The sequence below is a fragment of the Phascolarctos cinereus genome, unplaced genomic scaffold (genome assembly GCF_003287225.1).
Source record: "Phascolarctos cinereus isolate Bilbo 61053 unplaced genomic scaffold, phaCin_HiC Scaffold_726;HRSCAF=1367, whole genome shotgun sequence".
NCBI lineage: Eukaryota > Metazoa > Chordata > Mammalia > Diprotodontia > Phascolarctidae > Phascolarctos > Phascolarctos cinereus.
In genome coordinates, this window is record NW_027556098.1 from 314920574 (window position 1) to 314937524 (window position 16951).

The following is a 16951-nucleotide window of genomic DNA, read 5'->3' on the forward strand; positions in this document are numbered from 1 at the left end:
TACTTCACGTTCACAGAATTTCAGTGAGAAGGGACCTCAGAAGTCATCTAGTCCAATGTATGCCGGGAATAGAATTCTTGCTACAATGTCATCCACTCTTTCTTTGGATGACCTCTATGGAAGGACATCTCACTATCTCCATCTCTCATTGAGACAGCTCTAGTTGTTAGGAAGTTTGTCCTGCCAACAAGCTTACGTTTGTGTCTGCATCTTGGTACCGTCCCCCAGGTACTCCCAGTTCTGTCCTATGGGGCTGAGGAGGACTAAACAAATCCCTCTTCCAATGTGATAGCCTTCAAATACTTGAAGATCGTTATCACATGGCCCTCCCCCATCCCCCACCCCCCTCCCACCATTCACCTAGCCTTCTCTTCTCTAGGTTAAACATGCCCAGTTCCTTCAATTGATCCTGCTATGGGATGAACCCAAGGCCCTTCACCATTCTGGATGCCCTCCTCTGGACACCTCCATTATCAGTGTCCTTCCCCCATTATGGCTCTCTAAGCTCAAGCCACTCCTTCCCTAAGCCCCAAGCCTGTGCTCCTGCCAAACCCCGGGGACACTCACCCAGGGAGCTGCAAACCCCCTAATCTTCTGGGCCTCGGAGTCACTGACAAAGTCATGGTAGAGGACAATGTAGGGCTCCAAGTGGAGCACCTCCTTCCGCACAGGCTGGAGCAGCAGGTAGGGGCTGGCATTGGTCTCGTAGGCACAGTAAAGGCTTGGGATCTGGTAGTGGGTGGGCTGGGAGGGAAAGAAGGGAACCAGTGTGAGAGAAGAAAGGGCCCAGGAACAAGACCCGCAGCACCAAGAGTGTGAGGCCTCTGAAAACTGGGGTGTGGAGCCTCGGTCTGCGCTGACCAGCTCTGCCCCTATACTATTAGGCCTTATCTGTTCATCCTGAGTCCTGCTTCCCTTTCTAGGACTTGGTCACAAAATCATGGAGCACAAGAAATGGAAAGAATCTCATACGCCAGTCTACTTCCGACCCTGCCATTATTAGTGCCTTCCCTCTGGAATTACCTCCCATTTACACCTTATACATCTTCCTGTTCATAGTCGTTTGCAGGCTGTCTGCTCCATTAGAATGAGAGCTCCTTGAGGGCAGGGCCTGTTTTTGCTATTCTTTGTATCCCTAGCACTTAGCATAGTGCCTGGCACATACTAGGTGCTTAATAAATGCTTGATGACTGACTGACTGACTAAGCAGAAATCTCCTCTATATCCTCACCAAAAAGTAGTCATTAAGCCTCTGCTTAAAGATCTCTAGCAACAGGAAACTCACTACCTCCTGAGACAGCATGTTCCAATCTAAGTCAATTTAACAAATATTTAGTAAGCATATGTAAGGCACTAGCTAGGCACTACAGACAGAGACAAAACAAACAAAAATCCAGTCCCTGCTCCCAAGGAGCTTATATTCTATTGCTGGGATTTAACAGGTAACCAGATAAGTATATACATATACATACATACATACATACATATATGTATGCATACACATATACCATAATTTGGGGAGAGATGAGTACTAATAGTGAAGAGGATTAGGAAGGATTTCTAATAGGATAAAGCAAATGAGCCTGAGCCTTGTGGACATTCTCCAATTTGTCAATCTCCTTTTTATTATAGGAAACACAGAACCGAAGATGATAATCCCTTGTCTTCCCATGGACATGCTGCTCTTAACACTACCTAAGATCTCATTAGTTTTTTTTTTTAGCTGCTATGTTACATACATTGGTTTGTATCATTTCATTTCTCTGTCTTGTCTCTGCTTTTACTTTTTTGAACAGAAGTTCATCTGGAATCCTGTAGCCTCCCATTTCCATTCTGAAGAGGGGTACCTGGGAACCCAAGGTCTGGCACAGTCCCTCGTAGGTGTCCCTAGTCTGCAGGTGGGGGACATTAGGTCTCTTGATGGGCACCTCAGGTCCTGTCATATTGGATTTCTCTGCCAACAGCCTTTCATATTTCAGGATGTTCCTGGCCATCCTCTTGTTATTTGGATCTGAAAGAAGCCATTACAGGAAATTATAATAGCCATCACTGCCATTTCTATAGTGCTTTAAGGTTTTTCAAGGGGCTCTATCTCTATCTATCTATCTATCTATCTATCTATCTATCTATCTATCTATCTATCTATCTATCTATCTACCTGTCTATCCATCTATCCATCTATCTGTCTACCTTCCTATCCATACATCTATCTATCCATCTGTCTATCCATCCATCTATCCATCTAGCTACCTATCCATACATCTCTCTCTCTCTCTCTCCCTCTCTCTCTCTCTCCATCTATCCATCCATCTACCCACCATCTGTCCATCTATCCATCTACCCACCATCTGTCCATCTATCCATCCATCTAGCAAAGATCCTAGGATCATAGATTTGGAGATCTAAGTGAATTTCGAGGTCTTCTAGTAGAATTCCATAATTTTACAGTTAGGAAGCAGGCCTAGAAAGGTGAAAGGATTTGCCCAAGGTCACACAGGTAGTAAATGGCAGAAACAGGATTGGATCCCAGGACCTTTCACTCCAAGTCTGCCCCCCTATAGCTCCCACACCTTCCTCCTAGTTCTGTACTCTTGAGGTGAAGCCAAAAAATGAATTCCTTATCCTCATGATATCCCTTCAAATATATGAGAGTAGACATCATGTCCCTGTCTCCAAGTCTTCTTTTCTCCAACTTGCACAATTCCAATTTCCTTCAACCAATACTATGGTCTCCGGACCCCTTCTCATCCTGGTCAGATCCCTCTGGGTGTCCTCCAGTTTGTCAACATTCTTCCTAAAATGTGGCACCAGAACTGTACCCCATTCCCCCTATGGTGTTTTTTTTAAAAATCAGGTCAAAGGACAACAGAACTATCATCTTTATATGCCTTTGAATGCAGCCCAAGATAAAGCTAGCTTCCGCTGCTGCCATATTGACAGATTGTTGACTCATACTGAATTTGTGGTCCATGAACACTTCTATAGCTTTTTGATAGGAATGGTTGCCTAGACATACCTCTTCGTCCTTTGCTTGTATGGTCGATTTTTTGAACCCAAGTGTAGGACTTTACATTTATACCAATAAAATTTCATTTTAAGAGTTTACTTTGTAAAATGAGGGGAATTGATCAAATGATCTCTAAGGTCCTTTTCAGCTGTAATATTCTTTGAACCAAAGATTCTATGTCTAGACACTCCTTTTGCAGGTAACTTCTTCCCCAGCATTAGATTACATATGAACTAAGGTATTAGGTAAGGGCTAGGCTAAGCCTCATAAATCTGGATCTGCCTATATGCATGTGTGTCTGGGTGTTTCTTATTTCTAAATCCAGGCATCAACAGAGGATTGCATTATAGGACCACAGATCTAGAGCCAGAAGAGACTTTATTAGTCACCTACTCCAGCTCCTTCAGTTTACTGATGAGAAAATTGAGAGCCAGTTAGGTTAATTGCAAGAGATAGAGTGCCAGGGCTGGAATCAGGAAGATTTGAGTTCAAATCTGTCCTCGCACACTGACTAGCTGTGTGATCCTTGGCAAGTCACTTAGCCTCTGCCTGCCTCAGTTTCCTCATCTGTAATGGGGATAATAATAGCACGTACCTCCCAGGGTTGTTGTGAAGATCAAATGAGTACATAATTATAAAGCATTTAGCACAGTACCTGGCTCGTAGTAAGCACTATATAAATGTTAGCTATTATAATTAGCCATGGTTACATAGGAAGTATATAGCAGAACCAGAATTCAAACCCAGATCTTCTGCCTCCAAATAGTTCCCTTTCCATTGTCACACACACAAAACTCCAGGAAAGTCTAGAACCTGAGTTTCAGGGTCTGAGCACTGCAGAACTCTTGGATTTCTAGGAGCATAGGTTTAGAGTTAGAAGGGACAAATGATGTTACATAAAATGAGATCAGGGCAGCTGTGCATGGATCTCCTGTTTTCATTGTTCGGTTGTGTCTGACTCTTTGTGACCCATTTGGAGTTTTCTTGGCAAAGATACTGGAGAGGCTTGCCATTTCCTTCTCCAGCTCATTTTATAGATGAGGAAACTGAGGCAAATAGGCTTAAGTGACTTTCCCAGAGTCACATAGCTAGTAAGTATCTGAGGGCAGATTTGAACTCAGGAAGAGGAGTCTTCTTATCCAGGCCTGGTGTTCTATCCACTGCATGATCCCCTGTAGCCCTAACCTATATTCTTGGTGCATAGTGGGGCTGGTCAACAGGACCTCTTTTACCTTCTGAGGATTTAAGGATGCAGGCTCTGGCAATCTCATATAGTTTGCTGACCCCTGAGCTAAATGATCTAAAGGGGAACTACTTTAAATATTATTAATAAAAGCAGCAATAGAAATATTCTCTCTGCCTCTGTATCTCTAAAAAGAAAACACTGCTTCATGAAGTGGTTGTAAGAAATATTGAATAAGTACAACTCTCATGGCAGTGAGATAGAGTGGAAAGGACCCTAGATTTGGAGTCAGAGGACCCTGGGTTCAATTTCTGCCTTCTCAATTTATTAGTTATATTTTAATCAGACACATGGCCAGAAAGTATAGCATAGTTGTTTTTTTTGTTCTGTTCTGTTTTGTTTTTTGTTTCTGATGCATTGAATTAAGTGTCCAGAGATCTTACGGCTTGTCCTCCCTCTGCCACTAATTTGCTGCTTGCCATTGGGTAAGTAAGGCTCCCCTGCTCTCTAATCCTCAGCTTCCTCAATGGAAAAAGAAGGGATTCCACTTTGAGATTTCTACTATCCCTTGTAGACCTAACAAGCTAAGTCAGCCAACTTCTCTGAGTCTGTTTTCTCATTCAACAAATATTTATTAAGCACATATTCCATGCCCAGCACAACGCTAGGTGCTTAGGAAGACTGGAAGTTTAGATTACACATAATTAGTGCCTATCTTCACTGGAGCTCACAGTCTAGTAAAAGGATGAGACTTCCACATAGACAAGTCACTTCCAAGTCACAGCATCTGTCAAATACACATCTGTAACCTGGGGGAGGGGGGAAGGGAACAACAATCCTTGTACTCCCAACTGTTAGGAAAGGGCTTGCTAAACTTTAAGGCATTATAGAAACAGGAGCCAATTTAAAATAATAGTCACCAACAGTGGTGATCAGAATGAGATCCTATCACATTAAGGAAGGTCTGAGAGGAAAGCTGATACTAGAAGTATGAACCAAAATGTCCAAGGGGAACAGAGAAGACTTGTTTGGTTTTTTTCCCCAAACAATAATAATAGCGCATGTTTCTAAATGCGCTTTAATGTCTGCAAAGCACTTTCCTCATAAAACTCCGATGAGGTATTGTGATCCCATTTTACAGATGAGAAAACATAATAATAATAACAATAGCTAACAATTATACGCTGTTTACTATATGCCAAACACTGTGCTAAGTGATTTATTATTATTATCTCATTTGATCCCCACAGCAACCCTGGGAGGTAAGGGGTTATTATTATCTCCATTTTACAGGTAAAGAAAGAGAGACATAGAAGTTAAGTGACTTGTCCAGGGTCAGGATGGATTTGAACTTGAATCTTTCTTACTACCGGCCCAGCATGTACCCAATGTGCCACCTAGCTGCTAGAGCTAAATAGGGGTTCTAGAAAACATGTAATCCAACCACCTCATTTTAAAGATGAGGAAACTGAAGCCCAGAGACCTCATAGCTGTAGTAAACTCCCTAGACAGAAAACTCCCTCTGCGGCTGCAGGCCAGCGTCTTCTCTGGAATCTAAGAGAGTTGCCTGGAAGCACTGGTTTAGGGGCTCACCCTGGGTCACATAGCCAGAATGTGTTAGAGATGGGACTTGAACTCAAGTCTTTTTGACTCCAAGGCAGGCTCATAACCCTTATGGCATGCCACCTTTCAGAGGTTTACTTAGATAATAAATATGCATCGCTCCCAGGTATAAATACGTCTCATGTTCAGTTTTTTTTGTCATGTCTGACTCTTCATGACCTTATTTGGGATTTTCTCTGCAAAGATACTACAGTGGTTTGTCATTTCCTTCTCCACCTCATTTTAAAGATGAGGAAATTGAGGCAAAGAGGGTTAAGGGACTTGCCCAGGGTCACACAGCTAGTAAGTGTTTGAGGCCGGATTTGAACTTAAAAAGATGCATCCTGCCTTGGGGCCCAGCACTCTATCCCCTGTGCCACCAGATATGTTTCTATGTCTATCTATATATGTGAGCCTTGAACCTGTGTGTCAGAGATGATCCTTGAACCCAGGTCCTACTGACTGCAAGGCAGGCTCGTCACTTCTTAAGGCATGCTACCTTTCGGGGGCTCCATTAGGTAATAAATACCAATAGCTCCCGTATCTCTATCACCTTCCTCACAACAACCCTAAGAGGCAGGAAAAGCAGGTGTTAGTGTTCTCCTTTTTACAGGTAAAGAAACTGAGATTGAAGGCCACATGATTTCAAGTTAGAAGAGCTTGTCACCATTTTACAAGGGAGGAAATAGGCTTAGACAGGTTAAGTGACTTGCCCAAAGTCAAACAGTAAGTACCAGAGGCAAGATTTGCTCCCAGTTTCCCTGATTCTAGAGATAAAGTTTTTCCCCTCTACCCTCCTGCCTCATAGGGTTAGGAAATGTCCCAGTTGGGCCTCGGACCCAAGTCTCTTGACTCTAAGTCCAATGTTCTTCCATCTCCATTCCAAGGAATCTTGAGGTGGTGCCAGTGAGGGCCCATCCTCGTTTGGAGAGCTTGGAGCTGAACTCCACAGCTGGCCAATTCATGGCACAGAAACACAGGAAGATGGGTGGGATTCAGAGGAAAAATCGATATCCTTAGGTAAACAGAGTGGATCTTGTGGAGTTTTTCTCCTTCACACACAGTTCCCATTGATGCTTCTCAGTTCCAGATCTGCTTCCAAATCTCTGGTCTCTGAATTTGGCTCGTGTTCTCCTCTCCACCCTACCCCACCCCCAAAACTTGCTTCATACCTCAGCCAACACTGAGGTCTGACTACTGGAGTACACGGAAGGAAAAAGGGGAACTTCCTTCCTTAACAATTACCAACTAAAAAAAAAAAGCCCTATGCCCCAATCTGTTGTCATGCAGGTACATACTTGGAATGAACACATTCAGAAAACTAAGAACATGCCTCTGCAATAGAAAAATTAAAGAATTGCTATCTGTGATGCCTGAATTATGTTTGTGGAAGTGAAAGATAGCCAAGAATCCTGGAATCCTAGAATGGAAAGCTACGGGAGATTGCATTAGTGTGGGATAGAGGAAAGAGTGCGTACTTGGGGCCAGAAAGCCCAGCTCAGTCCCAGCTCTACCAGTCACTGTGTTACCTCTGTCAGCTAACTTAACTTGGAGAAGTGGAGAGAAGGTGGGGATCTGGAACTGCTCAGATCCTGCCTCTGTCACTGCCTGCTTGTGAGCCCCAGTGAATCAGTTAACCCCCAGGCCTTAATTTCCTCCTCTGCAAAATAAGGGCATTGTATTAGGTGATCTCTAGGGTCCCTCCTTTCTTACTAGAATGTGAATCAGTAAGAAGGGAGCAATGATGATGCCTTCCATGCCTGCCTCACAATGAGGTTGTTACAAACACTGTGTGTTAAAAATGATGTTACATGTGAGTTTATTTGTATCACTACCTACATCAATTCTTTAAAGACAGAATGCTAAAATAGTTAGAGAAGTGGCCTCAGACCCAAGCAGACCTGAGTTCAAATCCCACTTTTGACATATTCTGACTGTGTGACCCTAAGCAAGTCACTCTCAGTGCCCTGGGCTTCCTCTTAAATTGTAAACTGTAGAGAAGGAAATAATCCACACCGGTAGAGGGAGTTTCCTCATCAGTGAGCTTTCTACTCTGAAGTCAAAAGTCCCAACCTCACACATGGATTCCGATTACAATATCCCTGACATACACTCAGCCTCATCGAGTAACTCCAGTGACAGGGAGCTCACTACTTCCCCAGACAGCTTCCTCCAAGAACAGAAAATTTCCCGTAAACCCGTAGCTTTTTGTTGTCATTACGTACTGTAGCGAAGGAACTCTCTGGAGAGACTGAGGGCGTAAGAAACATTTCCTGCCTACGACAAAGAGGAAAGAATATGGTTAGTTAGAATGGCCCAGGCATGCCAAATACCAGTAATAATTTTTTGTACTGTTGTATGGTTTACAAAACACTTTAACCAGTATCCTGTGAAGGAGATAAGTATTGTTATTCCCATTTCACAGATGAGGGAACTGAGTGCCCAGAATGAGGCAGCACATGAGTGTCAAGCCAGTATTTGAACTTCTAAGACCAGCATTCTTTCCCCTACATCACGCTATCTCTTCTAAGAAAACACCTCCAATGTACTTCTCACCACAGGTAAACAAGGAAGCTCATTGAGATGAACAGCATAGACTAGAACCTCAGACGTTGTTTGTTCTAATCCAGGACTTGCCAGCACCTCAATGTGTGGTCCTGGGAAAGCCACTGCTTCTGTTTCCCCATTTACATGAGAACTTCTCACCACTCTTCTAGGGTCCTAGATCTATAAATGGAATGAGTCTCAGAGGCAATCAGGTCCAGCCCCTCATTTTATAGTGCAGGTCATACAGGTAGTGTCAGAAGCTGAATTTGAATTCAGGTTCTCTGACTCCAGAACCAGTGTTCTTTCTCCTATGCCATCCATACTATTTCTCTCTCTCTCTCTCTCTCTCTCTCTCTCTCTCTCTCTCTCTCTCTCTCTCTCTCTCTCTTTTAGGCAATTAGGGTTAAGTTACTTGCCCAGGGTCACACAGCTAGTGTCAAGTGTTTGGTCTGAGGCCAGATTTGAACTCAGGTCCTCCTGACTTCAGGGCCAGTGCTCTATCCACTGCGCCACCTAGCTGCCCCCCATCCATACTATTTCTCAAGGTCACACTGTACAAATAAACAATTGAGTTGTCCTCCTGGGCAAGAACTGTTGGGAGAGCTGGAAAACTGTTTGGCAGAAATTAGGGTTAGGCCCATACCTCTCCTCTCCTGGCAGAGAGGTGGGGAACTACGGGGGTAGAATGTTGCATACATTGTCTGACAGGGTCACTATGTCAGGTTTTTGTTTCATTTTTTTTGCTTAATTGTTTTTCTTTGTTCTAGAGTGAAGGTAGAGGAAATTAAGGCTCTATCTAGAAATTACTGATATAAAAACAAAAGTTGTCAATAAAATCTATTAAGTTTTTTTAAAAAAGGAATTTTCTAGAGCAATGTCTTAACACCCTGTACCACAACAAACTTAAAATGGATATACAACCTGAATATAAAAAAAGCACATCATAAAAATAATTAGGACAAGAGAACATATTTTTCACAACTATTACTTAGGGGAGAGTTCTTAACCAAAGAAAGGACCAAGGAGACCATAAAACACAAAATAAATCCATTTCAATTACCCAAAAAGAAAAAAAAAACAACTTAAGCCTTTTTGCATGAATAAAACAAATGAAGGCAAGAATAAGAACAGAAACTACAGAGTGGTTAAAACATTTGCTTCAGACATAATGGAGAAAAGTCTGAGCTCCATAATCTATGGGAATTGACAAAGATAGCATGACAAGACTGACTTCCCGTAGATAAGTAGTTAAAGGATATGAACAGTTTTCAAGAGTTAAGCCAAAAGGAGAAGCTGAACATTTTTAGGGGTTCTTTCGAAGGATCAGTACTGGTTTGGATAAGACCAGAGTCCTTTGGGAAACTCCTAGGCTAATTTGTTTATAGTTTACATTTACTTGTATGTGTGAAAGTTGTTTCTCCCAATAAAATGTAAGCTCCCCAAGGGCAGGAACTGTCTCACATTTGTCTTTATTTCCATAGCTAAAGAAGTCTTCAAAAGAATTGCAAAAACAGTGAGTGACATTTGAAAACAAGCTCCAAACCATACCCTGAAAAATGGCAAAGATGACCAAAAAAAAGCAACTCAGAAATAGTGTTGGTGTTGCAATGGGAAGACCACATTAATACACTTTTGGTGGAGCATGAATTGTTCCAACTATTCGGAGTTGGCATCAGTTTGGAAGTATATGAGAAAATTGACTAAATTGTCCACAGCCTTTGAGCCAGCAATCAGTCTGATGAGCATATACTCCCAAGGAAGTCAAAGATAGAGACGAAGGTCCAATATTCATCAAAACATTACAGTGACATTCTTTGTGGTGTAAGGAATTAGAAACAGAATGGGAACCTGTTAATGGGGGAATCACTAAACAAGCTGTGGTACATGAATGTAATGGAATACTGTCATGCCATGAGAAAGGATGACTAGGAGGAACTCATAGAAACCATACGATTTTGAACTTCTGCAGAAGGAAAGAACAAGATACACAATAACTACAACACTGCAAATGAAAAGTTCATCAGAAGGAAGCTAAACACTTGGAAAGTTAAAAAAAATGATCCTAGAGAATAGATATAATACCTACTATGTGCCAGGCTCTGTGCTAAGCACTTCACAAATCTTATCTCATTTGACACTCACAACAACCCTGGGAGGTAGGTGTGATTATTATCCCCATTTTACAGTTCAGGAAACTGAGGTAAAATAATATTACCTCACCTGATCTTCACAACAATCTTGGGAGGTAGGTGCCATTGTCACCCCCATTTTACAGTGGAGGAAATTGAGATTTAAATGACTTGCCCAGGGTCATACAGCTTGTAAATATCTGAGGCCACATTTGAACTCAGGTCTTCCTGAATCGAGCCCCAACGATCTATCTGCAATGCCACTTAGCCATCTCCTCAAGGCAAAAAGTTGGGGGACTATTGGGGCAGAATGTTAAATATATTGTCAAAGGGCTTTAGGGGAGTTCAATATAAAATGAGTAAGATCTATATTTTTAAACTGCCTTGAGATCTTAAAGTGAGCAAAGTCACACATTAGGGACTATTCTTTTCTTAGTCTTTTTTTTAAGCCTCTGAGTAAGACTAAAAATCTGTTCTCTAAAAATGGGACGCTCTGAGAATTACAGAATCTTAGCACTCGACCTCAAAGAGCATTTAATTCAACCCACGTCCAATAGGAATTCTCTCTACAGCATCCCTGACAAGGGGTCATTCAGCCCTTCGTTGAAGACTAAAGTGAGAAGGAATTTCCACTGAGGGAGAATTTCCTGCTTCCCAAGATAGCCCATTCCATTTTGCAGATAACTCTACTTTTTAGTTATCCTCGCTTTGAACCTAAATCTCCCTCTTCACAACCTTCACCAGTTTGCTTGTTTGTCAGCCCCCCTGGGCCGAGCAGAACAAACCCATCTCTCTTCCACAACCAGCTCTTCAAATAACTGAAGACAGCTCTCCTCTCTCTCCTGCATCTTCTCTGGACTGAACATTCCTAGACTTGATATTTCCTCACATCTACAAAAGAAGCAAGGAATTTGTGCATGAGAAAAGAAATATTTCCATAATGGTATCATACAAGTAGAGAGCTTCCCACCCACTTTCCTGGAACTGAAAGCAGTCCTGTCTGGATTTGTCTTAACATTTTGTTCTTGCCATTCCAGCCTCCCTGAGCCTGGTCAAGGGTGAAATGAAGCCCTGACCTCAGCAAACTCCGCAGGTCAAAGGAACTGGTGTTGGTGAGCTGCTTCCCCCTTCCACACCCTGCTGCAAAGATCAGGATGTGGGATATTTTGGACAGTCCCAGGGCTGTTCATCCTTTGCCAAATAGTATTTAAAGACCACATTTGAAAAAAAAATCAGGATACATTTTCTCTCTTCTAAAATTTGTTTTAAATAACTCATTTTAAATTCTATTGTGGCCTTTTGTTTTCACACTGCAAATATTTTCCTTTAACAACATCCTGTCCTCCTACCCCAACCCTTCCTTGTAAAAACAACAACAAAATTCAAATAAAGCCAACGGAGGCAGAGATCACATTTGTTTGATATACCATGTTCCATATCTGGAGTCCCCACATCTCCAAGGAATAGAGGAGGGCATGTGCCTTAGCAGTTCCCCAGGATTAGGGTACTCTTTCTTAAGAAAAAAGGAGATATGTTCTTGGGCAACCCAGTTAAATCTCCATTTGTAATTATAAGTCCAATTTGTTACAAAAGAATACTTGTTATATACCTTCTGTTCTAGTTTGAACATATGACAAAACTAATATGAAATAATGTAAAGTGAAAAGATCTGAGGGAAAGAAATACTTATGGAAATTTACTATATATACATATATGTGTAATATAGTTGTGTGTATGCATGTGTTATAAACATGCATCTGTATTGTGTTTATGTATATGTATGTATGTGTTAGTCTATATATCGTATATATGTATATAGGTATGTATACAACACACATATATGTGTATATACACACACGTGTGCTTTTATTTGTTTGTCCAGTCCTGTTACCTTATCAATGTAGGGAGCTCCCAATGAAGAAATTTTCTCTGTCAATGAAGATCAACAACCGTCCTGCCACTTATAGTCTTCAAGAGTTGCCTGGGACACATAGAAGCTAATGACTTGCTAAGGGTTTACCCAGGTGATGTGTGTAGGAGGCAAATCTTGAATGCAGATCTTCCTGAGTCAAAGGTCAACTCTTTATCCACTATTCCATGTTCAAACCACATGTATATTGATATCAAATAAAGGATGAAACAAAGATATATGTGCCCAGTTGCGATATTCTACCCCAGTTGCAAATATCAGGATTTTTTCCTTATTCTAGGACATGTTAAGATACACTCATCCTTCAGTCATTTTTTCAGTCAATATTCAGTCAATAATTTTCAAAAGAATAAATAGAAATTATCAATAACTGCATGAAAATATATTGTAAATCATTAATAAGAGAAATGTAAATTTAAAAAACTCTGAAGTATCACTGAACATTCATCAAATTGTCAAAAATGATAAGAGATGGATGTAGTCAGTGTTGGAGGCACTTTGGGAAGACAGACAGATTATATAATGTTGGTGGAGCATCCTGAAAAAAATTTTGAATTACGTTTCAAAAATTAACTAAACTGTTTGTAACCTTTGACCCAACAATACCACTTTTGGATATATAACCCAAAGAGGTCAAAGATAGAAAAGTAGATTTGCAGTGGAATACTTACTTTTATTTTTTAAAAATAAACATGAGACATATAAAAAGTAGGTGTTTAATAAATGTTTATCGACTGACTGACATAATGCAAAGGGAAGAAAGCAGAGTCAGAAGAGTATACACACTGACTGAATGAATAAATATATTCATTCATTCAACCAATCTGTATACAATGAATGCATTGTGCTAGGGTCTGAGGGAAGATACAAAATTTAGCTAAGCAGCGATTTTGGTAGTAGCAAAAAACTCAACCTAGGCAGGCTGGGAATGAGGTGGGGGTGGGATTCCATCTATTGGGGAATTGCTAAGCTAATTATGATACATGAATGTAATGGAATATTATTGTACTATGAGAAATTATGAAATTGACAATTTCAGAGAAATACATGAGGACCTCTATGAACTGATGCAGAATGAAGTCAGAAGAAACAGGAGAACCATTTATATGATAACACAACATTATAGAGAAAAATAACTTTGAAAGACTTGACAGCTGGTCAATGCAAAGACCAGCTCTGATTCCAGAACTTTAATAATGAAGCATGCTCCCTACCTCTTAACAGAGGGTTGATAGATTCAAGATGAAGAATCAGACAAACATTTTTGGACTAAGCCAACATGGGAATTTGTTTTTCTTGACTTGTTACAAGGGCTTTATTTTTCTTTTTTCTTTTTCTTTTTCCATTGCGAGGAGGGGGTAGGGTGGGGAAGGGAAAGGGAAGGAAAAAAGAAAGGAAAAGGTCATTGAGCTACTTCTTTTTTAAGCAGAGAAGAGAACAGAAGGAAAAATCAGGAGGGACCAGTACAACTTTGAAAGCTACAGGTTGAATTTACTATATACTTAAACATAAAAGCAAGTTGTACATAATAGAGATCTGCAGCTTGGTGTACGATCTTCTTTTTTTGGTCTACTATGCATATGGAAATGCCTATGTTGTTTGTTGAGTTCAGAATTTAAAAACAAGTTTAATTCAGATGTTGTCCCTGCCCCTTTGGAGCTCATGCTTCAGATAAAGGTTGTACTAGATGACCCCTGAGTTGCCTTACAACCTAATAGTCTGACTCCCTCTGTCCCACCTATGCTCCTACCTGGAAATAAGCAAAAGCCAAGTAGTCCAGAGCATCTTCTAGGCTCCCCTCATCCTCTGTATTCCACTCCCCATAGGAACCTCGGAAGAGGCTGACGGCCACTTCCAGCCATGTGATGGCATGGTAGTAATCGCCCATGTCATAGGCCACCTGTGGGGAAGCAGAAAAGTCACAATGAAGACCTCATCTCCCACTTCCCCTTCCTCCACCCCCTCTACCAAGTAAGAAAACAATATAGAGGCCTCAAGAGATAAGGGAGACTCTGGATTTCCACTGGGAATATTGTATCATCACCAGTTTGCAAGTCAAAGCCTATGAGAAAGGATTCATGGTACTGGAAAGGACACTGACCTTGGGAGTCAGAAGATCTAGGTCTGAGTACTGGATCTTCTACTTAAAAATGTTTATGTTTCACTTGACACTTCCTAGCTGTGTGACATTGGGCAAGTCACTTAACCTTGATTGCCTCACCAAAAAAAAAAGTTTATGTTTGTTGGTAGTTGGTTTTATATTGCACAAATCACCTGATTCTCTAAGCCTCAGTTTACTTATCAGGAAAAGCACATAATACTATTTGTACTACTTTCTTTTATTGTGAGAATCAAATGAAAAATACATCTTGAGCATTTTATAAATATTTTTTTAAAGCCTCATTCAGCCTTGACTAAAATATTACTTGGATGCACCTCTGTGGCATAGAAGTGAGCTTCTACCCTCAAAGGTCCTGCCCCTAGTTGATGGCGTACTTTGGTAGGGTCCTACCGAGCTAGAAAAGCTTTGAGTATAGGCCCGGTAAAAGACTATTTTCTGAAGACCAGCATTACTAAGTTAAGAGAGCCTCATAACCAGGTTTGCCACCATGGTAGGGGGTGAATATTTCAAGCCAGCACGGGGCTCAAAGACCATCTCGTAAGTTTGGGAATAATAGAGGAAACCTTCATGGTTGGAGTGAGTACCCACACCTACACCACCACAAATTCTTGAAATGATGAGGAGTGTGGCAGCGTGGTGGCCCAGTGGATAAGAGGGCTGGGCTCCATCTATAGTCATGAAGACCTGAGCTCAAATCACACTTATTAGCTGTGTGACCTTGGACAAGTCATTTAACCTCTGTCTGTCTCAGTTTCCTCAACAGTAAAATGGCGATAATAATAGCCCCCTACTTCCCAGGGTTGCTGTGATGATCAAATGGGATAATATTTGTAAAGTGCTTAGCACATAGTAATCATTTAATAAACGCTTTTTCCCTTCTTTCCTATAAATCCCAGCTATTATTTTTATAATAATATTATATTTATCATATGGCATATATTACACATAATATCATCTAGTATATGGTAACACATTCACTTATATATATTTCTAATTAACAAGCATATATTTTCTCTTTCCTACTCCCTTCCCCCGGACAAATGAACAACAACAAAAAAGAAAAAGAAAATTATTATTAGACTTTTGGGACACCCTATAGATCATAAAGTATGCAAGGGAAATGGAAACCATGTATTAAATGAGATCCTGGGAAGGCAAGATCATTTCTGTCTGGGAGGAGGACCAGGGAAGGCTTCTTGGTGGAGGAGTCATCAGAACTGAATCTTGAAGGATCGATAGGATTTCAACCTCCAGAAACTGAAGGAGAATATTCTTAGCTTACAAAAGGAATGGGCAAAGGCACAGGGGTCAGAGTGCTCCAGATGGAAATAGGAGACAATGGCAGTTCAGATTCTCTAGAACATTAAGGACAGGAGGAGACATAAAGCTGGGATAAGGCTCAGCTCCAGATCAGGAAAGGCCAGAAACATAAGGGAAAGTAGAAACTTGATTTGGTAAGCAATGGGGAACCATAGCAGAGACTTGAGCAGATAAGTGATGACCAAGCAGGATGGTTTTGAGCAGAGAGAGAGTGGAGGATAGATGTTAGGAGGCCATTGCCATTGTCTGGGCAGGTGATAACAAAGGTTTGGACTAAGGCAGAGACTGTGGGAATTACCAAGGAAGAGACACGCAAGGGTCCCCCTCCAGTCAGAGTAATCGTTGGAGGTGCTCTAGATGAACAGATTAATTAAAGAATAGATTAATTAATGAATAGACTGCATGATGTAATGGCGACAGCACTTGGGTTTAAGTCCAGCTCCAACACATCTTAGTTCTGTAACCCTGCACAGGTTTTTTGAGTCTAAAATCTCTTCTTCTTCAATGGAAATTAGGCTTGGACTGTCTACCTCAAAGGGTAAGTTGGAGAGAATCCTTTTTATAAACCTAATTAAATGTTACAGAACTGGGAGCTATTTTTTAGCTCCTATCTTACCTCTGCTACTGACTCAAAGTGTGATTGAGGCTCTGTGCCTCAATTTCCCTGGCCGTGGGCAGGGTGGGAAGTGAAGTATAACTAATAAAAAGCGACTGTACATAGATTGTTCTGCCAAGGAAACTTTAAATCAGCAACATTTCCAAGTGGCTTCTAGGAAATGACCCGCTGAAAGGAGAACATCTGGCTTTGGTTATTGAGAGCTCCCTTCCCGCTGGTGTCACATATGTTATAGCCATAGCGGAGGGCACAGAAATCCTGCTTTGGATTGAAACTAGCCCCAAGCATGCCCATCTGAGCTCTGATTCCTGACTTTCCTGAACAACAGTTCAATGTGGTGAGTGTATGGTGTGGTGAGCCTTTGTGTGGGTCTTTGACTCTTCCAAAGGAGGGTGTAGATGTGCCCACTGAGGGGCCTGGGGGACATCCCAACTGAGGCGTACCCTTCAACATGGAGAACATCTCGTTATGAAGAACAGCATCTCCCTAAATCTC

General features: G+C 41.3%; 1 protein-coding gene across 1 annotated transcript in view; it reads right to left on the reverse strand.

Moving 5' to 3' along the window:
- The window catches only part of P4HA3 (prolyl 4-hydroxylase subunit alpha 3), a 56176-nt gene that overhangs the window by 19865 nt on the left and 19360 nt on the right, over window positions 1–16951 (reverse strand). The window contains exons 4-7 of the mRNA XM_020989583.2: window positions 14149–14298; window positions 8018–8069; window positions 1848–2011; window positions 568–744 (exon numbers count right to left, since the gene is read on the reverse strand). Of these exons, the coding sequence (XP_020845242.1) occupies window positions 568–744; window positions 1848–2011; window positions 8018–8069; window positions 14149–14298 (543 nt within the window). The remainder of the gene's footprint in view (window positions 1–567; window positions 745–1847; window positions 2012–8017; window positions 8070–14148; window positions 14299–16951) is intronic.